Source organism: Marmota flaviventris, chromosome 11 (assembly GCF_047511675.1).
Source record: "Marmota flaviventris isolate mMarFla1 chromosome 11, mMarFla1.hap1, whole genome shotgun sequence".
NCBI classification, from domain to species: Eukaryota; Metazoa; Chordata; class Mammalia; order Rodentia; family Sciuridae; genus Marmota; species Marmota flaviventris.
Genome location: NC_092508.1, coordinates 60,916,761 through 60,940,539, shown reverse-complemented (window position 1 = coordinate 60,940,539; position 23,779 = coordinate 60,916,761). Strand labels below are relative to the sequence as shown.

Below are 23,779 nucleotides of genomic sequence, written 5' to 3'. Positions count from 1 at the left end.
TTTCAGCGTGAACTGAAACCCAAGAACTAGAATTCTAATAATTCAATTTAAAAGCACTTATTGAATTAAACATTCCAAACAACAAATACCTGCCAATGTACTTACAAAAGTATAAGTAAGGCTAAGACTAAGTGAAAGGTACAGTTGGCATTTCCACTAAAACATAGCTAGTAACATCTGATGGTAATCAACACTGCATTTAATAAGTAATGATGAACAGCAAAACAACACAACAATAAACCACCATTTTGGCTTTCTTTAAAGAGGTATTTGTAGAGACATTTGTTCACATTTTATGTATAATTAAACTGAAATGACTTGCTCTTGCTCTTTCTCTCTCCCCAACTCCCAACTTAAAAAATTAGGGTGATCTTCTATACTTACTTTTTCTCAACATGCACACAACTAAAGCTAATTTATTCCTATTTTCTGTATTTCTTCTTTTTTTGGGGGTGGGGTGGGGCTTGGTATTGAACCTATGGCCTCACACATGCTAAAAAGCACACACTAACACTGAGCTACAACCCCAGTTCATGAAGCTAATTTAAATGAAAAAAGATTTAAAAATTATATATAATAACTGCATTTTGCCTTGTATTAGTTCTGACTCTTAGAAACACCTCAGATATCACTGTAAGGACAGAATACATACTTTAATTCTGAAGACAGACATCAGGGGACTAGAAAATAACAGAAGCTTCAAAAGATACTAGAGCTAAAGATTACCAGAGTAACTTAGAAATAATTTACTAGTAGGTACCAATTTCCTATCATAAATTATTCTATTTGGCTCAGTTAGCCACCTTGGACCTACTCGGTACTGGCATGTTCCAAAATCTATAGCACTCATTTGGAAAAACTTTAGAAGGAAGACCTAGATCTGTTAAATTGATTCATCTCCTATATACCTTAGACATCAAAATGATTACCTAAACCCAGGTCAAAGGAGCAGTGTCATTTTATGGCTTATTTCCCTCTTCTGCATTCTTACACAAGCTAGAACTGTCATTCACTTGAAAATGATATGGTGAAGCAGTGATCTAGGTCTACCACTTATTCAGCTTCATGTAAGATTCACAACATTAATTCTATACCTCAACAAAAAAAATAATTTTTTTGGGGGGGGGGCGCGGTTAGAGGGGAGTGAACTCAGGGGCACTCAACTACTGAGCCACATCCCCAGCCTTATTTTGTATTTTATTTAGAGACAGGGTCTCATTGAGTTGCTTAGCAACTGAGGCTAGCTTTGAACTCGAGATCTTCCTACCTCAGTTTCCTGAGCCGCTGGGATTACAGTCATGTGCCACTGTGAGGCCCTCACCAAATTTTTAAATAAAAGTGGGCATTTTCTTTTTAATTCAGGACTTTATGAATATAGTACTTTAAGATTCAGAAAGATGAAAACCCAAACAACAAAACTAAAAAAAAACATGCAAGCAGCACTAAAAACACTCAGCCAGTGCTAACATTTCATGACCAAGTCAGTATTCTTATAGGATTTCTATCTTAAATCTCCAGAGGAACAGGTATAGTCCTTGAGCCACTCCTGATAGTGCTAAGTGTTACTTACCCAGGATTAGCCTTGATAATGGTTATTAGGTTTAACTCCAACAGCTTCAAACACTTTATACTTGTCCTGAAGTATACTTAAAGAATTTTTTCAGCTGATCCTTAAGTAAAGGAGCTAAGTTAGCCAATATCCTAAATCTTGAAAGCTCTCTTTGAATGTAATTTTCATAGTCTTTACTTTTTAACTATTATTGTTTATTACTGTTTTGGCTACATTCTCTACAATTTCAGCAGCATCTTAAAGAGACAATGTGTCTATGTACAATGAAAAAACAAAATGGCTTGCAACTTCAGAAATAAGAGCCACAGTTTAACTGTACAATATTAAGGGGAATCTGTGGTAGGTAGGTATAGCCTCTGTTTTCTGCAACATGGACAACTTACATGTAAGTATCAGCAATATGAATGTGACAATAAAGAAAAGATCCTTGTAAGAATGAAATACAACATCCTGAAAAATATTGGTTTCTACCCATACAAGGCAGTTAGAAAATGTTCACATTTTAACAAATCTGTACAAACCACAAGAAACTTTTTTATGGGACTATCATCCCACCTTGATGATAAGAACCTTCTACAAGTGTAGAATAACCATGAACAATTTATAAATCTAGTATCTATGTGCTCCACAGCCCTAGAACCCAGGAAACTAATTTAGAGAACTCAATATGCCCAACATGGATCATTTTTACATGCCTTGATTGTTAGTGAATGCCTGTTTTTAATCTCTATAATGTACAGTCAACTTGCACCTTCAAGGAGCTCATTCAATTCTTTTAGCAAAGAAGCAACATCATTTTAGCAGCAATTAAAGCGCCTTCAAGAAGACTTAAAAAAAATACAATATCCAATTAGAAAAGCCATATTTTTAAACATTTGTACAAGAATAAGCTGCTGAAACTTAGTAATTGAAATAGGACATCTGTACAACAATTTACAATAGAGCTAGAAGGGAATTTTATCATTATCCTGCATAGAACTGGTCTGCATTTGGTTACATACTATCTCTTGTTTTAATGAACAAGGCCTGGAAATGAAAGAAAAATACCTGTTAATAATTCTAACATGTTGAAAGCACTGGAAATATTACAATTTAGTGAATTCAACTGATTTCAAAAGAAGCAGATCTTTTCATCAAAGGTGTAAAATACCTAGGACTAACAGCTCTCCCTTTAATATAACCAGTGGAAAAAAAACGGACATGTGGTTTCGAGGTACAACTTGGTAAAAGCCAGAATAGGCAAAAGACAAAGTCTAACTCTGTCCAAAGATTCTAACTCTCACATTCTACTATAAAACACAATGGCCACTGTCATTCAGTTCTTACTTTGGTTTCAGCAGATTAACTGCCGAATGCTGAAGAATGTATCCAGGCACTGTAGTTCTTGTGTTAGAAATATGTCTCATATTTTCTCCATGTGTTTTTAAATAATGAAAAACTACCCTTCAATTAGAACTCTCTAGTAACAATCAAATATATTTAAGTATTACAAACGTTATTTACAGTGTTCCCCCAAATAAACAAACAAAAACCCCCATTTTTCTTCTATCTTAACATGGTATTCCTGTTTCTGTGCAACAGGCAGTCATCCTTCACTGCTCAAGGTCAAAGTAAGAAGTGTGCATTTATTCACTGTCCATGATCCACTCTCATACAAATGATGCTATGAAGAACTTTAGTTCACAAACAGTTCCTAACCATGTCCTGTAAAAAAAAACAACACAAAAAACACTCAAATGCTCTCAAACTCAAGTTTGCATCTGGAAGCAATTCAAAGATATCATGCCAATCTTGAAGGAAAGTCAGTAAGTAATTATGCTTGAAGAAGGGGGCGTAGGGGATGCTGTCAGCCCAGCCATGTGTAAGTTTCCTGAAGAATTTGATCTTCTCATGTGTGGGAGAAGGTATGGGTCATTTGCCAGTTGGTGAACATCAAATCGATCCTCTTTTCGGTATGCTAAACAGCGTCGTATGAAGGCCTTAAAAGGAACAAAAAACAAAAAAAAAAACAAAGCCAGCCATTAAAATGATCTTTTCTCCTTCTAAATATCAATTCATGCCTAGCTATTTTCATTTTACCATGACTAGCTTACTCCTATTTACTTAAAATCCATCTCATCCTTTAGAGGTCTTTATCTGTTTTAGTCTTTAATAAATAAAAGTTTTAGAATCTACTTTGAAAATAATTAAGATGAAGAAAAAATTAAAGGTGACTGATACAGTAGAAGGCAGAATTTGAGGGAATGAAAGCCTATCAACAACAAGGTTAAGAAGTTTGTAAAAAGTAAATAAAGACAAGACACCCATACTCAGGTTAGGGAAAATACTTGACAAAGGTGTATTCTGTAGGGACATTAAGAAAGAAAAAAAAAATGCACATGGAACCCCTCCAATAGCCTTTGATGAATTCCAGATACTAAAAAGTGATTATGAAACCTATAAGGTGTAAGGACAGAACCAGAGAAGGCTAAATGAACTCCCTTGTGACACATTCCATTCATTCAGGGTCATTTTTGTCAGTATTAAAAAATAAATAAATGATTTAATTCAATTTCTGTTCTCATTGACACAAGATAGGTAAGACCCTATTTTGAGATAGAGTCTTACTAAGTTGCACAGACTGGCCTTGAACTTAAAATCCTCCTGCATCAGCCTCCTGAGTAGCTGGGATTACAAGTGTGCATCACCACAACCAACAATATTTTTTTAAAGGAATCATATTATCTTTATTACATTTTAAAAGAACATTATATTTACCTCTTAAATTTAAAAAATCATAACTATCACTTAAATAACTTGAAAAGAACAATAAAGACTTAAGGTGCAAAATGGAATGCTTAATAAATACTTAGTGAGATATGGTAAAACCCAGCACATCTTCAGTTATGAAGGCTACTATGATTGCAAACATCTAACAGTACTTTTCTATACTACATGTGAATAACAGAAATATAAAAAACTATATACTGCCTGCTTATGATTTTTTTTTTTTTTGGTATTGGGGATTGAACTCAAGGGCACTCGACCACTGAACCACGTCCCCAGCCGTATTTTGTATTTATTCAGAGAGCTGCTTAGCACCATTGCTGACACTGGCTTTGAACTTGAAATCCTCTTGTCTCAGCCTCCCAAGCTGCTGGGATTATAGGTGTGCACCACCACGCCCGGCTTATGAATTATTCTTATGGGTTTGTATTATGAATTTCATGGGATTTTAAAAGGAGAAGACTCCAACAGGGAATCCCATAAAAAAGAGCTTGGGAACAAGTATGAGAAAGCAGGAGTAAAACAGATATGAAAGGTCAATAGGGAAAAGGGGAGAAGATACTCAACATAAAAAAGTTTTGCTATTAATTAGAAATATCTATTTCCTGTTATTTTATTACAAAGACATATGGTTTAGAACTGGATTACTGGATATACATGGATTATACTGGATTAGCTCTAAAGAGTTAGTGCAGGGCAGCACAGAGGTCAAGGGTGTGGATTTTGGTGTCTGATAGGAACCGCAGCTCTGCTACCTACTTGCTGGTAAGATTCTGAAGAAGGTACTTTTGTGGTAGTAAGGCTGGTTTCTCATTTTACAAATCAGAAATAACTAAAGTATTTCATAAGTTTATTAAAAGATAATATATATAAAAGCGCTTAAATTTTATCTTAGTATTAATATAAGCTGATTAAGACTTAAAAGTAATGATGGCCCCAGACCTTGTGATTTTCCAAGCAAGCTGATTTTCACAAAGAATCAGGAACTATACTTGAGTACTTAAAAGATGAAAACTATAATAACCAACGGCTAAAGCAGCTCCTTTTTCCAGCACAAATCACTAGCCCCTGCTGGACAGATCACCTGCAGTGATGATTCCTGTCAGGGTACTTGGTAGTAAGTACTTACTATGTTGTAACCACAATTGAAAGTTACTGCACAAAACTTATACAGGTGAATTTTATACCTTGGCTTCACTGCTTACAACTGGTTTAACAGGGAACTGGACTTCTGTGGCTTTTAATATTGTATTTTCTTGAAGAATGTCTTGTTGAGATTGATTGTGACCAAATGGCTTTAAAAAAATAAAAATAAGATGTTAGAATATTTATCTCACAAAATATTTAAAACAAAGATCATCAGTGAATCCCCCAAAACAAATAACTTGTTTCTAAGATATTGTCCTCTGTAATTCAGAAGCTGGAATGTAGTCTCCACGGAAATCAGATTATAACTGACACCAGGCTGAGAAAGCCTATCTAATACAGTCCTTAGCACAGATAAAATGTGATAAGGAGAAGAAGAACATAATGCTGTTACAATACAAATAATTAAGATAAAATGACTCCAGATTTGGAGTTAGGAGACCTAGATTTGGTCTTAACATGCTGTGAATTTTCAGAAAAGTCCATTAACCTCTCTTCCCATACTTATGCAGGAATGGGGTGGGATAATATCTACAGCAACTTGTACTTCTGACTTTAATGTAAAAAAAAAAAAAAGGTTTGGAACCAGGTGCAATGGTGCATGCCTACAATCCCAGCTACTTAGAAGGCTGAGGTAGGAGGATCCCAAGTCTGAGGTCAGCCTCGGTAACTTAGCAAGACTTTGTCTCCAAATAAAAAATAAAAGGGCTGGGGATGTAGCTCAGAGTGCTTATGGATCCAATCCCCAGTTCCACCCCCGACCCCCCACCCAAAAAGTTTGTGAAGAATTAAAATGTGACTCTGAGGAGTCACAGTGGAAAATTATGCGCAGACCAAACTGTGTCTGAGGTGGGATGAAGATGGATGTTAGAAAAAGTGGAAAGAATGGAGGATAATGAAAAGTGACGCAGGGTTCCTAACAACAAATGTTATTAGCAGTGTTAACAGAGAGTATTGGAGAGACAGAGAGAGAGAAAGCCAAATACACTGCTATATTAAAATAATTTTAATCAATGGAAATTCAGGAATAAAGAGAGAAGGCTAGGTTCCCATGAAAGGATTTAAATTGACTTCAAATTAGTAAAATTTTATATTTAAAAAGGAAAATGCAACTTAACAGTTGAAGCTGGGGTAACTTACCTTTCTACCATAAAGACACTGAAAGAAGATGACGCCAACTGACCATACATCGACCTTATTGGAAATCTTTGGTGGCTCTTTTCCAACTACAAAACACTCTGGAGGTAAATACCTATAAAGTTATTTGGGGGAGAAAAAGGAAAAGAATACTGTTAGTAATCTTTAACTTAAAACCTTTAAAAACACTCTAAATCTTAGAATGCACATTTTATTCATACTATCAATTAAACTTCTGAAGCATTTACATGCTTTTATCATTTGGTTCCAAAGTCAAAAAATATAATTTTGTGATAGTATATTTTATATCAACATATATATCTACAGAAACAAAAATTATCATTAGAGATTACAATATTCTAATTTGAGTATCTAATAAGAGAAGAACTCCTCTCCTATCACTCTTCACCATTGTTCAAACTATAGGCAGTTCCCTTCCTAAAATATCCATCAGATCACATGGTTCTCTTGTTTAAACCACCAGGAAAGCACTTACTGTCAATAAGATAAGACCTCCTATCACTCTCTTTAAAAATAAAAATAAAATTAAAATAAACCTAATTTGGCAACAATATAAACTTCAAAATCTGTACACGTTATCCATACTTTCTAATCCCCAGTTAACTCACTTGCTTCCTTACACTTCTCTCCTTTTCCCTCTGATTTTGAACCTACCTAATGCCCTCCCTAATCATTCCATTTCATTTGAGGAACACAATTTCTTCTTTAAGACCCCACCTCCATGAGCCTTCTCTATGTCTCACCAGGCAGGGCCTTGCTTGTGCCCCATGTTAGGACAGGATGGTGTGGTACCGCTATGACGACTAGACTGTGAACAGTTCAAAAAGCTCTTATTCACAGTGCAGTTTCAAGCACTGGCAGTGTCTGAAATATACCGAGTATTCAAAAATACTATTTTTTAAAAATTTATAAGTGCTATCCATTAATTCATTCTTTTTGATAAAGGAAGGGTTAAAAGAAGTGAAAAGATCCATCAGGAATGCAAGCATCTCACACTTCAGATAAATTAAAAATCGTGAAAAGGAGCAATGCAGTTATATGGGAATCTATTTTTTAAAAATCTAGTTTTATACTCAATGTACTAAATAAAATCACTGAGGTTTCAGCAGGACATTGAAAGATCTCTTAAAAATGCAAAAAACTGGGCTGGGGATGTGGCTCAAGCGGTAGCGCGCTCGCCTGGCATGCGTGCGTCCTGGGTTCGATCCTCAGCACCACATACAAACAAAGATGTTGTGTCCGCCGATAACTAAAAAATAAATATTAAAATTCTCTCTCTCCCTCTCCCTCTCTCTAACAACAAAAAAAAAAAATGCAAAAAACTTTCTTAAAGTAGAGCCACCAAAGATAACTGATGACTCACTTATGATGGAAATCCTTTCCTCCCCCAACAAATAAAGTAAAAGGCTTAGATTTGTTCTATCAATGAAAGTGTCAATATTTTGTATAGGTGTCTATGTATGTAACTAAGAAAGCAGGGCCCTTGAACACTATGAATATTGTCTCTACAGGCAAAAGGATGTAAGCAAGGAAGCTAGAGATCAAGGATATCTGAGGGAAAAAAGTCCACCAGGATTTTAATGGATGACTGCATCTGACTTCAGGGAGAAAGAAGGAGACAAACTTATTTTTTCAAAGTGATACTGACCAATCTAAGTTTGTGGGGATGACACATAATTTATTAAAGCAATATACATGTATTCTAAAAATATGGATAAACCATCCCAGTTTTTAAAAACACAGCTAAATAATATGGCCATAGACACTAACCATTTGTGGGAAACTTTTTCTATCGGAAATATAGTCATGTTCCTATATGGAACATCATAACTGTATCTCCTTCCTGCACAGACCCTAAAGTAAGCTTCCCTGTCTCATGCCTGAGGGAAATTTCCTTGTGTTGACCTTCATTAGTGAAGCCAGAGCAAGAGGGAAGCAAATAATGAGTATGTTCTTCAGAAGAGGAATGATTTTCTGTTCAGAACATGATTTTCAAGCTGTTTTCCACAAAGGCAAGGTTTCTACCAAAGAGCCTTATTTTTGTTGGTTTAATCATTGGGATTCTAAGTTCTTGTGAAAAAAATGAGTCCTGTTGCTAACAGAAAAAGTCTGAAGACTAATGATTAAATATATTAACTTTTAAGGGATTAGAAGTTTAAAGGGTAATTTTCTTCAAATATGGGAGGGGGGACACTGGCACTGTTATTTTTATCCACACCAGATTCCTGAAGAAATGCTACCAGCACAAAAGGCATTATGAGTAATCCCTTTTCATGAAAGTTAAATCTATATAGACCTGTGGCATCTTGTAGAACAGGTTATCATGTGCCCATGTAAGCTATGTGAAGACTGAAACCCTCAGTCACATTTATATCTGCAGTCAAAATCCTGTTCAAGATGAGTATATTTCTCTTCCTATTAAAATTCCACTCCTTTTCCTAAACTAATTTATTCTGCAAACTATGTTTGTTTTGAGATTTTTATAGTCTTATGTTCTTACTTTGGTGAATCTACCAGTAAGTTTGAAAATTCAGCTTTTATAAATACCTAGGTACTCTGGGGAGATGACATTCAGTTAGATTTTTATCTGTGAACTGATTCTATCTATGTTTATGAAGTCTTTAGATTTTTTTTTTTTTTTTGGTGGTAGTGGGGATTGAACTCAGGGCTTTGTGCATGCTAGATAAGTGCTCTACCACCTAACTACATCAACAACCCCATTCAAAATCTTTTAGGAGAAGTTTTGAGAATCAAGTAAGTCCTAAGACCAAGAATATGCTAAATTCATCACCATATGCAATCAACAAAGCATCCACAAAAACTTCAATCACAAAACTGCTACAGAGAAAGCTGGATGCTTAGTTTTCATATAGTTAAAACATTATATTTATATAAATATCTACATGCATGATAAGTATCACTCTAACATTACAGAAGAAAATCCATGAATTCTCCATGTGTGGAGTTTCTGGCTGGTGGGTACTGAAGTCATCTGTTAATGCCACACACGTCATTCTCCTTCTGGTTGGCTGGTATTTGCAGTTGAGAAAAGAAGGCTAATCACGATATTCTTCCTCTCAGATCAGAGGCTTAATATCAATACCTTCACCATAATAATTTCAAAGACAAATGAAAATAAAACTAAATTCTCATAAAGCACTTGGGGCTAGATAATTGTGATATTTTTAACAATACATTTACCAGTAAGTGCCTGCCCCTTGGGAAGTTAGATCCATTCCATCTACACCATAGCTATCATCATCCATAATCTTGGACAGACCAAAATCGGTGATCTTGATTTCTCCACATGCTGTTCCATCTACCAGGAGGATATTTCCTAAGAACAAAATATATGATTCTTTTTATGACATATATGTGCAAAACATTATCTTTGATACTTTTAACTCTGGGGAAGTAAATATTTATTTAAAATGTGGCAGTATAAGCTGGATGTGGTGGTGCACTCCTGTAATCCTAGCAGCTTAGGAGACTGAGACAGGAGGATCACAAGTTCAAAGCCAGCCTCAGCAATGGTGAGGCCCTAAGCAATTCAGTGAGAACCTCTCTAAAGAAAATACAAAATAGGGCTGGTGATATGGCTCAGTGGTTGAGTGCCCCAGAATTCAATCCCTGGTACCAAATAAACAAACAAACAAAAAACCCAAATGTGGCAGTATATGGGTGGAAGGCACACAAACCCGTAATCCCAGAGGCTCAAGAGGCTGAGGCAGGAGGATTCCAAGTTCAAAGCCAGCCTCAGCAATTTAGTAAGGCTCTAAGCAACTCAGTGATACCTGTCTCAAAATTTAAAAAGGACTAGGGATGTGGCTGAGTGGTTAAGCACCCCTGGGCTCAACCCCCTCCCCCACAAAAACAAACAACAAACAAACAAATAAAATGTGGCAAACAAATAAATGTGGCAAACAAACAAATAAAATATGGCAATATAACACTTGCAATTCTCCTAGTATTCCACTGAAGTTTTAAAAACTAAACCAAAAAGTGTATTTTCAAAGGACTTAACTGAATATGACTTTCTAAAACTCACAGTTTAGAACTTTAAAAAAATTATGAGACACATTTCATTAATTACCTGGCTTAAGATCATAATGTATAATAGGAGGTTTGATCTCATTGAGATATCTTAGTGCATTTACAATCTGCATTACAATAGACCTAGCTTCTTTCTCTGACATTAATTTATGTTGCTTCAGATAGAAATCCAAGTCATTGCCTTCACAGTATTCTAACACTGTACAAAACCTACAACAGGAAAGAGAAAAAAAAAAAAAAATCAGGCGTTAACTATTGTTTAGTAATTCAGCATCACAATAGAGAATATTTATATCATCACCACAGGATAGGGAAAGCAAAAGCAAAGGTATCTTTTCTTAAAACTTAAATCCTTGAGTATTCACTTACGTATCTGTGTCCAAGGAAAAATAATCATAGAGTTTAACTATTCTGGGGTGATCCAGTTCTTTGTGTATTCTATACTCTCTGCAGGCATGCCTATGGAAAGAGAGTGTTTTAATTCTCCATGACCATTAAAACTTTTTCAATTTTTAAAAACCATAAAATACTAATATTTACTTGTGGTAGTTTTCTTTTTTCTCATCTCTCCAGCTTTTATTAAGCTGATGGATCTTCACAGCAGCATATCTTTGTTCATATAGGTCAAAAGCCTAGGATTAAAGGCAAAGAACAATGATTTCTAGAGATCAAATAAATAACTAAAGATCTATATTTTAATTTTAGTGAAAAAATTTTCAATAATACTAAGAGTTAGAAGAATATTACAACTTTTAGTGATCATCTCGGCAAATGTTATATATAGTTGAGTGACACATTTACTAAGGAATGAGATATAAGTTTCATGGTGATAAATTAGAGAAACTCTTAATGTGAATTTTCACATTCAAGTTTTTAAATGTCAACACACTGAATCAAGATTAATCAATAAAACTGGTATTTATTTTTAAAATGGACCTCTTCCTCTGTACTGGTAGTAGTAGTAAGCAGCAAGGAAAACAGATGGCTGGGATGCTTTTCTATGGGTCAGATAAAACAAACCTTTCTATCTATCTTTTCTTGGTAATCCCCTATTCTTTTTCATTTTTTTTAAACTAATAAGTTCCTAATAATTTCCCAATTACTAAAAAAAAAAAAAAAAACAACAACAAAAAAAAAACTAGTCATTACAGAATTGCCCAACATATACAAAAGTAAAAAATAGTATAATGAACCCTTATATATCCACCATCCAACTTCAAAATTTATCATCACTTTGCAAGTCTTGTTTCGTCTATTTCCTATTACACATGCTTTTTCATATATGTGTATTTCTTTCTCTCTGTCCTTTTTTTTTTTTAGTGGTGCTGAGGAACCCAGAGTCTCATGTATGAGAGGCAAGCACACCACCTGCTGAACTGTATCACCAGCCTCTCAAGCATATTCCTTGAATTTATTTGTTTGTTTGTTTGTTACTTATTGGAGTGCTAGGGATTGAATCCAGGGCCTCCTGCAGGTGAGGCAAATACTCTTATCACTGAGTCACATCCCCAGCCCTCCTTGGATGTTTTTAAAAACAAATCTCAGACTATCTATCATTTCATCCATAATTTCTTCAGTATTTATCTCTTATAGATAACAAGGCTTTTAAAATGTAACCACATATCATTACCACTACTATCCTAACTACATCAATAATAATTCCTTAATCACATCAAATATCCAACCTGTCTTCAACATTCTCTGGTCTCAAAAATTTTTTTGGTACTTGATTTATTCAAATAATCAATCTATTTTTTAAGTTAAAAAAAAAAAGAGAGAGAAAGAGGGGCTGGAGTTGTGGCTCAGTGGAAGAGCACTTGCCCAGCAGCTGTGAGGCACTGGGTTTGATTCTCAGCACCACATAAATAAATCAATAAAATAAAGGCCCATCAACATCTAAAAAAAATATTTAAAAAAAAAAGAAAAACCAAAACCAGAATGATTGTACTTTAAGTCTTCACATGATTCATAAGTATTTTTTAATAGCAATAAATGTCACTGCAAAAAGATTTAATAATTTAAGTCCCACTGTCATTTATATACAAAGGTATCCCTGTGAAAAACACATAGGGGGGTTCAGGGTACAGCTCAGTGATAAGAATACACACTTAGCATGGGCAAGGCCCTGGGTTAGATTCCCAGCACTGCAAAAATAAAAGTAAAAAAAATATATATATTTTTTTAATTAAAAAAACCCAAAACACTTAGAAGCTTACATATTTGTTAGAAGGTAGGTCCCCCAGTCCCCCCACCTGCAAATTTAACCTAAAAATAAGTAGTAGAGGAAAAACAGTAAAATTACTGTTTTGTTACAAAATCATTAAAGCACGAAAACAGACATAATACAAAATAATACATAATGAAGAAGTCTGGAATGCTCTCTTTGGAGTCAAATGAACTTATTACCTGAGTGACTATGCTAAGTCACCCTCTCTGAGCCTCAGTCTAATCTATAGAGTTGTTGAGAGAATTAAACGGGGACAGTGCAGGAGCAAGGACAGGTGTTTAGACAAGCACTTCTTAACCACATACTCCTATACCTTTGCTATAGTGAGAATTTTTATCTTTGTTAGTGAGAATAACAATAAAATGTACGTTACCTTATATACTTCGCTAAAGCCACCTCTTCCAAGCAGATGAAGTAATAAATACCTTTCATTTAATGTTGGGTGATCTTTGAACCTTAAGGGTGGAGAAACAAAGCCCACTCAGATACATTAAAAAACACACATAAAAATTCTGTCTATGTTAAAGTTCCATTCTCTTTTTCTACTCCTAGCTATTTCTTCCCTAGTTCCTCTACTGATAATTTCACATTTCATCAATATTTCTTTTCCTTCTCTTCAGGAATATCACCTATCTTAACAATTTTGTACTTACAAAGCTTGACAAATTACAGTACTCTCATAAAGACAACATTTACTGTATTTTTGTTTTCTTCTTCTTTGCACTGGGAATTTAATCCAAGGGTACTTTACTACTGAGCTATATCTTCAGCCCTTTTATAATTTTTGATTTTGAGACCGGGTTTCACTAAGTTACTTAGGGCCTAGCCAAGCTGCTGAGGCTAGCCTCAAACTTGCAATTCTCCTGTCTCAGCCTCCCAGGTCATGGGATTACAGGACTGTATTGACATGAAATGCCTTACCTACTTATTCTTCAGCAATGATTTCTGTGGTAAAATATACTCTTTTTTTTGGGGGGGGGGGGGCGGGTATTGAACTCAGGGGCACATGACCTCTGAGCCACATCCCCAGCCCTATTTTGTATTTTATTTAGAGACAGGGTCTCACTGAATTGCTCAGTGGCTTGCTTTTGCTTAGGCTGGCTTTGAACTCTCAATCCTTCTGCCTCAGCCTCCCAAGCCTCTGGGATTATAGGCCTGTGCCACCACGCCTGGCTGGAAAATATACTTTTATATTGAGAGTTATGGCTGATTTTATACTACATAATTAAAATAATTTTATTTATAAATAGGCCTTGATTCATGATAAAATTTTACTGTCTTTGCACATCTATAAAATAAAACTTTGAAAACCAATTTAAAAAGTAAAGATTTTTTAGAACTTATAAGCAATATTACTGTTATTACTATGTAACAATTATGGTACCCTCTACATCTTAAGCACTTAACTCAATGAAGTAGGTCCCACTACTAGATCTATTTTATATAGATACTAAGAGGATAAGTAACTTAAACTTAACAGCTAATATATGGCAGGTATTAGCAGAAAAATGTAGTTCCAAAATGTGTATTCTTAAAAAAAAAAAAAAAAGGCAACAATAGCTTTATAATTCCAAGTGCAAATACATTTTGTTTTATTATCTTATTCAAAATCAATTGAGTGTAGGTTGGATAATTTGAGCTTTCCTAAGAATCTTGTGAATAAGAGAGACTGCTGTTTAGTTTTAAGGCATATTGTAAATCTGAAACAATTCACTTTATTTTAAACAATCTAAGTCATATCCACAAAGTTTGAACCTAATTTTCAGAATATTTCATCTTATTTTATTTACTTATTTACCTTTTTTTAATACTTGGAATTTCAACTCAGGGATGTTCTTCTATTGAGCTACATACCTATCCCTTTTTCTTCTTTATTCTGAGACAGGGTCTGAGCTGCTGAGGCTGGCTCTGCACCTGCCATCCTTCTGCCTCAATCTCTCAAGCAGCTGGCATTACAGGGGGTTGTCACTCCACATGGCTTAGAATAGTTAATTTTAAATTAGTTTTATCCTATCTGCTTTATTTGAATTTAAACTGATAGAATTTAGGTTATTCTATAACTCTCATTATTTCATTCACCTCACACACTGGGTTACTTTCTTTGCTTTGCATTCCTTTAACGTGTACTATTCATGGCACTCATTTTGATTACTAGGGATCAAGAACAGAGAATTATAATTTATAATTGTTTTCCATTTCTTCCCAAATTCTTGCATAATGCATAATTCTTGCATATATGGCACACTAGAATACTTTTAGTTGAAATAATTTCTCCTTCAATAATATAACATTAACTTTGATATTCAGGCAACAAATATTTATTAAGTGCCTATCATATATCAGACACTGGTCTAGGTTCTGGTGCTACAACAAGAATAAAACCAAGTTCATTTTCTCATGAGGCTTACTGTCTGGCAGGAGACAGATAATAAGTGAAATTTTTCCAGATATTAATAAATACTATAAAAAAACAAAGCAAGGTAAGCGTACTGATATAGGGAATAACATGAGACAGGGACCATTTTCTGAGATAGGGAGGTTGACGGACAGCCTCTCTAATAAACATTTGGAGTGAAATAAAAAGTAAGCCACTCTGGTATTTAGAGGAAAAACATTTCAGTAAAAGAAATGGTAAGTACTAAAACCCTGAGATGGGACTATGCCTGACATGTCTGAGGAGGTCAATGTGCTTGTGACATGTAAATAAGGGAAGGATGACAGAGATGGAATGGTGTAATAGTCAGGGACCAGCATACAAGGCCTTCAAAGCTGTGAGAAAGACTGTGGATCTTTTCTGTGTGATGAAAGGCCTGACAAGGAAACAGTGTGTTTACGCTCTTCATGGAGGAGGGGGAAAGGAACTTTTATCATATACAACTCAAATACAAATAATAACTCACTGTGAATTATCTTCATTGTTTATTCTTTTGAGCTCCCGTATGTGAAGATTTCTGACTCTTTCCAAACGTTCAAGTTCTGCCTGGATTTCTGCCTCTTCCTGAAAATGAAGAGAGGGGACTATAACAAGCTCAATTTATTTGTGATATAAAAAAGGTATTTTTACCCATGCATCAATTTTCTACAGTGATGGGAAGAACAGTGCATTATAAAGTTCCACCGAGTTAAAAGACCAAAGTGCTTTTTTTCAATGCCTGAAAGATAGAAAAAGATAAGACAAAAAGCCTATGTCAAGAAACCATCCTCCACATAAAAAAAATCTAGACCTAATGAGATGGTGGATTTTGTTCTGTAGTACAAGAAATCTACTTTTATAACGTCTGTACCAAAAGTGAGTACAAGATAGTCTGAAGTTATAAAACAAAATGACCTGAAAAATCTTATTTTTTGTTCATTCAAATTTTAATTTAAGAGGGAAGAACTTAGTATAAAACACATAAAATGAAGAAATTTTATAATAATTAAAAGAGGAAGAAAGGAAGAAGATAGAATCACTGAGTATTCCTAGACCTTACAATATTTGGAATAAATCCTACTGTAATCCTAAAGAGACAGTAAAATAAAAAATGTAGGGAATGCTGTGGTGGATCCTCAGTTATTAGAGCAAACATAGGCAGACTAAAGATTTAAGCACTTTAACCACTATTTAATAATATTTTTATGAATGTATTTTTCATGTCTTTAAGATACATAATTTTCAGAAAAACTTAAACTAGATTCCAAAACAAATAAGCAGATATAGCACCCATGTTACTCACTCTCTCTCACACACACACTTTTGTCAATATAAATTTCAGTACTACTTAAAGGATGTACGTGTACATAGCAAATTTTGGTGGAAATATCTAGAAATGTCCTGTTTTTAAATATTCTGAATAAATATTGTTGAGTAAATAAATAAAGATTACCTTAGTTTAATATGTACCCAATACAATTACAAACTTGGACCACTTGCAACGGAGATTATTTCTGAATATTTCATTAGCTCTTTTGCTTTTAGTTTACTAATTTATTTTTACCTCAAAATATTAATAATTCTGAAATTTATTTTGAAATATAAATATTATCATTTCATTCAAATATAGATAACAGAGGTGTAAAGTCTATTAAAAGTTGAAAGGAATACTTTAAGTAGTATGGAGAAAACAAAAATCTTCAAAGATTTTAAAAAACTAAGTCTAACTATATTGTTTGTATTCTACTTAACTCTTAGGGTTACTTTTATTATTTAAAGTGGAATTCAACCACAACAACTTTTTGCAAAGATATTTAATAGATTAGACTTACATGATAAATGGAAAATTAAATGAAGAGAAACCTTTCTAGAATTTTGATTTTTCTAAACAGGTACACTTAACAGACTGTCTTAATTACAATTTCCTCATTTAATATAGCTTCAGTCATTAATATTTTTTGTCTTCCTCTGCCCACCTTCAGTACTTGGGATTGAATTCAAGGCACTCTACCACTAAGCTACATCCCCAACCCTTTTGATTTTTTAATTTTAAGACAGGGACTCACTCAATTGTTGAGGCTAGCCTCAAACTTTTAATCCTCCTGCCTTAGCCTCCCAAGCTGCTGAAATTACAACAGTGTGCCACTGTACTTGGCTACAAATATTTTTCTTAATGAAGAAAAAAGTAAGGTGACATACTAGGAGATTCATTAATCTAAGAGTCATTATAACAGGAAATTAATTTAAAAACTTTGCAACAATAAACTCAAAATATAACTTAGCTATCTTAATTTAGTCATACAAGACAGAATAAGAAATTGGTCATATAGATGTGCCTATGAATATGGAAGATCTTACATCAGACTATTGAATCTAGAAAGAGGTAACTTTTTCTCTTTGTATTTGTCTTTGTACTAACATTTGGTAGGCTGGCTAAATTTTAAATACTTGAAGCCTATTAAAATACCACCTGAAATAATTTTAACTTTTTTTTTTTGAAACTGTGGCATAGGGAGACTATTTCAACAGCCAATTTACTGAAGTTAAATTTATTGAGTCATACATATATATAATTATGAGATTCAACTAGATTGTTGATGCACCTATTTACATTTGTTTTATAATCACATCTATAACCAATATCACAAAATACTTATTTAAGAAAATAAAATATCTGTCTATATCAGTAAATTAAGGAAAGTTTTCCTCCTCTATAAAACATGACAAATGTGCTCCATAAAATTTTACAAAATAAAAGCAGTCAATCTTTATTCATTTTGAACTGTTACATTTACTGAGGGAAAAAAATGTTCAAAGAACTAGGGGAAATTACTGGATTCTCAGTAATAAGGAAAAAATGTCAAATGACGAAACTCTACCTGAACCTTCCTTACAAATAAATCCATACGCCAGTAAAATTTGTTTGTATTTTCCATCTTGTAACGAAACATTTCACAGTAGTATAGGCCATAATACAAAACAACATGATTCTGGATGAGAGATAATTCCACAACTCTAAGTAATTTCTCTCAAATCCCAATGAAAAAAGTATATACGCTACAATGAACTAAATATCTGTGATCCCTTCAAATTCATATAATGAAGCTCTAAAACCCAATATGATGGTATTTGGAGAGAGGGCCTTTTAGGAGGTCATTAGCATTAGATATGTACCTGAGGGTGGTGCCCTCATAATGGGATTATTGGTTTTGTGAGAAGACTGCCCCACCACCTCCCAAAGAACAAAGAGAAAAGGCTATATGTAAGCCAGAAGAGACCACTCACCAGAAACTAAATCCTGTTGGACCTTTGATCTTAAAACTTTTAAGATTTCAAAACAAGAAAATAAATTTCTGTTGTTTAAGCCATCCAGCCTGCTATTTTATTATGGCAACCTGAACAGACTAATACACATCCTATTAAACAAATGTCAGAGGCAATACTGTCTAGTATTCTCTCCTCATAGAAAGGGGCACTGCCCAGACTGGATCTGGCTGCAGGGCACAAGAGTCTAGAAAGCAGTAGTTTCAACAACTAATTTATCTTTAAGATACATTCAGATCATTTTCAAAGGTTTATCCTACAGGCTATACTCTACTTGCTTGAAACTGACATTAACCTCTGGGACATCCTCAGAATTAAACTTTTTCAGAGGGTTTAGGAGAAACGAGGATGACCTGGATTCACAACTAATCACTATAGAATGGAATCCTCAAACTCACAGCAAAACTAGGCCAGATCAGTACAATAAAAGAGAATCCAACCAGCTGAACTGACTTTAGTAAGAACACTTAAGTTTCAACCCTGGATTAATCCAGAAGCTGAACAGTTAATTAAAATGGAAAATTTAAAAGAAACAAAGAAAGAAATAACATTGAGAATGATTAGGTCTCTGTAGGCAATTACAATGTAAAAGGAACATGAATAATAGACTGTATTAAAGAGAGGTAGTTTTGGTGATCAAGTACAAAATAAATGGACATAGCTCTTATCTGTTTAAAGGCACAATAATAAACAATGTAACACTACATACTAAAGCAGTTTTAACAATACTTTAAAAAAAGCTCTGATATTCTGAATTATATAAAAAAAAAACCAAGTCACACAAGTATACAGCAACATATCTCAATACTGCCTCATTGTTTAAAATAACCTGCAAAAACACCACCTGCGACATTTAAAATTTTTAATTATATATATGGAAGATTCATCCCAAAACAGTTTTGTCTCTCACAGATCTTCACCACAGAAATGTTTTCAATTTGTAAACAAAGTCTCCTCTGATAACTTAATATCTCCTTGGCTCAACTCTCTTCTAAGCCAAAAGCAAGCAATAGTAATGAAGAAACTGTTAACTTTCAGGTGAATTTGGAGTAAGCATTTCCCATTGTAACAAATTTTTTAAAAAGATAATTATTAAATGAAAGGTAGAGTGTGAAGGCTTTGAAGAGTTATAAAATGTATTTCAACATATAAATCTGATATATTTCATTCCCAAATAAAACAGTTTTGAAAAGTATTTAGTAAAACTTGAATGTATATTACATTTTATCCCCACCAAAAAAAACCCTTAATTTCCTCTTTTTATATTAGAAAAAGCCAAGATAAGATAGGAAATATTTCATTTGTTTTTGCAGTGCTGAGGACTGAATCTAGGGCCTTCCTCATGCTAAACAAGTGCTCTACTACTGAGCTACACCCCCCCACACCCCGAGCCCAGGAAGTATTTTGATATAGCACTCTCAACTTTCCTATAATCCACAAGGGTTGGTGAAAGAAAATAATTTGTATGGCATATTATAAAAATGCTGGAAGCACAGAAATGCAACAGTATCCAAACAACATTAATTAAAAAAAACTAGTTCAGACTGAGATTTCAAAAAGCTTGATACCGAATTTACTTAAAAATTAACACCTTTAAGTCCTCAAAAACTTGTTTCATCAACTATTAATAATGACATTCTAAAGATTATCACCAGGCAAGTGAAAGGTGAAATTGACAAAATGCACTATTAAAAAGTAATGGAGGGGCTGGTTGTAGCTCAGTGGTAGAGCACTTGCCTAGTATATGTGAGGCACTGGGTTCAATTCTCAGTACCACATATAAATAAATCAAATAAAGGTCCACTGACAACTAAAAAATAAATTTTTAAATAAATATATAAGTAAAATAAAATAAAGGTATTGTGTTCAACTACAATTTAAAAAATTAAAAACCTAATGAAATAAAGGGCAATGTAGAAAAAAGAAATAAAGGAGAAAAGTACCAACTTAATTCATATTTATCCTTATTATATGTCTCTAGATACATGCATTCCCAAATTCTAAATACAGATATGGGAGATCTGAACTGACATAAATATGAGCCAACAACTTCCAAAAACTACCTATACAAAGCGAGTCTGAATTTATCTTAACTTAAAAACTACTGCCCCATAATCACATTTCTGAGTATGATGGGGGGAGGGAGAGAACAAAATTATGAATTCCTATGTGTTTTCTTTTCCAACTATATAAATATTCCCTTCCATTGCCATCTCTAAACACCAAAAAGGTCACCATTGATGGGAGCATAGTGTATCTTCCTCAGGTGTATTTAATTAGGTAAGATTAGAATACAACATTTACTATTAATGTTTTCTTCTCTCCACCCTTTAAGTCCTTCATTGCCTTTTAAGAAAGAGGAGGAGTGGTGGTTTATTCTCAAGTGCATAAACAAATACACTGAAACCTTAACGAGGAATGACTTATGCTAAAATAAGTTGGTTCTGATTTTCTGTATTTTCCTCCATTTTATTTAAACAACAACCACCCCCCCCCCCAAATCAAACAAACAAACAACAACAAAAAAAAAAACAATAAATAAACCCACAACCTCCTCAGCAGCAAATAAATGTAACAAATCTAATGACTGGCAAATTTTAAACAGTATATTTATGTACCACTGTATCATGGGGCTGAAATTCCTTAATGTTAAACACTAACCAAAGTGCTGACACCAAGCCCTCGCATACACAGATATAAGACCTTACTATAGTACACTGTAGGCTTTTCTCTTAGCTTTTTGCTGCTTTTTAGCCTTTCTCAGGATGTTGGTGGATTACAAAGATTTTAACAGCATGAGAAGATTTAACTCTCCATCCAATAACAGCAAAAGTCTAGTCTTCAACTCTTCCAATATGCATATGCATATAAATGTCATGGCTTTAACAATCTGTATGATTTTTAAAGGGAAAGGCTGGTAGCTAAGAAACTTTTCTCTTTTTTGTAAAACTGTTCTCTAGACTGAACTACAAATCTGAATTAAACAAACTCTGCTCTAAGTAATGGGAAACATGACTTCTAAGGGTCTTTCCAAATGTATAAAAACTTTCACGTTTCATTGCTTATGTAACAACTGGATTCATATTGAACACTAAGGGAGTAAAACAACTTTTATCTCTAAATTTTCATTTTGGTAAATGAACATCATCTACTACCAAGATGTCTGATTACAAATGTGAAAAATCGGAGCCAAGAATATCTGAAGGTCCTTAAGAAAATAGGAGGTAGAATATAAATGACTGAGAATTTCCCATCTACAGCTAGTTTCATGTTCTCTCAGCAAACATCTTTTATAGGCTACTACTTTTTAAGTGAAAAGCAGTAAAGACAAATATTAATGAAGAATTCCAACACATCTTAGCACCTTTCTGGTCCACATACACCAAGTCAGGAGCCTCATAACGTTCTTCATGAGCTTAACTGTGACTATTTCAAGCTTCATGCATTTCCACTGCAAACCACTGCCTATGCAAGTAGCATCTGTGTTACATTCTATAGAACACAGTGTACAATGTAGTAGGCTTTATTTAATTGATAGAAGAATTCTCAAAATATTTCTTTTGGTCATGGTCATAAATATTGAGATGAATACAGAGTTTTAAAGATTAAGCCCTCTAACATTATGTTTGCTCATTATTTTAATTCAAATCTAAAGTGACAAGAAATGCCACTTTATGCAAACTTAAATCTTTGTGGTCATACTAAGATGATTATGGTATTCTAAAAAGAAAGACCAGAAGGGATATCAAACTCCAAGAATATTTGGGGGTCAAGTCACCTAAAACCAACGCCCTGTATTCTCCACTGTTCAAAAGGCTTGTAGACAATCCATTGTCTTCCATTTCAACTAGTTGCATAGTCCACTGTGAAGGAGTGAGAAAGAGCTGTGTACTTGTTCTTGACCTGTAAAGATTTCATCATGGAAGATTAATACTGATGCTGCTGCTGCCTGTTACTGGTTGTTTCTCTTTGCAGGTGCCAATATCGGTCAGAGAACAGGATTTCAGTGGCAGAGTTGTTGCTATACTGTTATCTCTTCAGAACGGAGGCACAAGGAGAGATGAATGCCACATCGCAAGGAGCAAAGGAGAGAGAGAGAAAGAAATGGTGTCAGGTGGCATGTTGGATGTGATTTTTGTTTTAGTAGAGATTGAGATGACTGTAAATTGTTTAGCTGATTCCTTCGGTCTGCAAAGATACCTTTGTGTTGGTGCTGATGATTCTTGACTAATCCTGTTTCAATCACAAATTGGTTATGTTTTCCCAGTTAAACTTTTGGCATGTATATTTAGGGCTTACAAATCAAATAAACATACTCTCACATGCACACACCAAACACACATTAAAGCCAATTCCTACTATGCTATTTAATATTTGATACTGATTTGTCCAACTTTAATAATCAAATATTTAAATAACCAAGAAGATGATGAAATTTGAAGACTAGAAAACAAAGAGCAACACATATCCATATGCTGTTCATATCACAAACTTGAGTAACAGCAGTGTCAAGACATAGTTACAGATTCTAATAACTTCAAAAATTCTATTCCCTTGTAAGTATGACTGGCAATTTGTATCTTTTTAAAAGCATTATGACTACAGAGAGAATCTATCATAAGGAAGTTGGTTTTTCAGGAATTTTTCCCCCCATATGTGTTCGTTTATAACAGTCCTTTCAAATCATTTCTTTCTTGTCTTCAACTTCTGAATGATAATCTGATTATACAAACAACCTAGCAGAGCTTCTCAAATCACAAAGATAATTGTTTTCCCATAACTTGAGTTTATGAAAGACTATTATCAAAACAGGATCAACTAGTGTGTGATTTGTTTGTTTCCTTAAATCCTAAGATTCCACATGGGGCAGAAATACATAATATAGGAATGTTTGTGGCTTTGCCTTAAAGAACTTCTTTTTTTTTTTTTTTGTACAGGGGATAGAACCAAGAGGGTACTTTACCAGTAAGCTACATCCCCAGCTGTTTTTATTTTGAGAAGGGTCTCAACTAAATACTTAGGACCTTGCTATATTGCAGAGACTGTCCTCAAACTTATGATCCTCTTGCCTCGGCATCCAGTTGCTGGGATTAAAGGCTTGTACCACCACACCCGGTGAGAA

General features: G+C 34.1%; 1 protein-coding gene across 1 annotated transcript in view; it reads right to left on the bottom strand.

Annotated features, from left to right (window-relative positions):
- Positions 1 to 634: 634 nt before the first annotated feature.
- Tlk1 (tousled like kinase 1) overlaps positions 635 to 23,779 on the bottom strand; it is a 137,448-nt gene continuing 114,303 nt past the window's right edge. The window contains exons 13-21 of the mRNA XM_027946070.2: positions 15,821 to 15,918; positions 13,294 to 13,375; positions 11,234 to 11,325; positions 11,063 to 11,152; positions 10,734 to 10,903; positions 9,842 to 9,977; positions 6,623 to 6,734; positions 5,524 to 5,631; positions 635 to 3,549 (exon numbers count right to left, since the gene is read on the bottom strand). Of these exons, the coding sequence (XP_027801871.1) occupies positions 3,373 to 3,549; positions 5,524 to 5,631; positions 6,623 to 6,734; positions 9,842 to 9,977; positions 10,734 to 10,903; positions 11,063 to 11,152; positions 11,234 to 11,325; positions 13,294 to 13,375; positions 15,821 to 15,918 (1,065 nt within the window). The 3' untranslated portion in view covers positions 635 to 3,372. The remainder of the gene's footprint in view (positions 3,550 to 5,523; positions 5,632 to 6,622; positions 6,735 to 9,841; positions 9,978 to 10,733; positions 10,904 to 11,062; positions 11,153 to 11,233; positions 11,326 to 13,293; positions 13,376 to 15,820; positions 15,919 to 23,779) is intronic.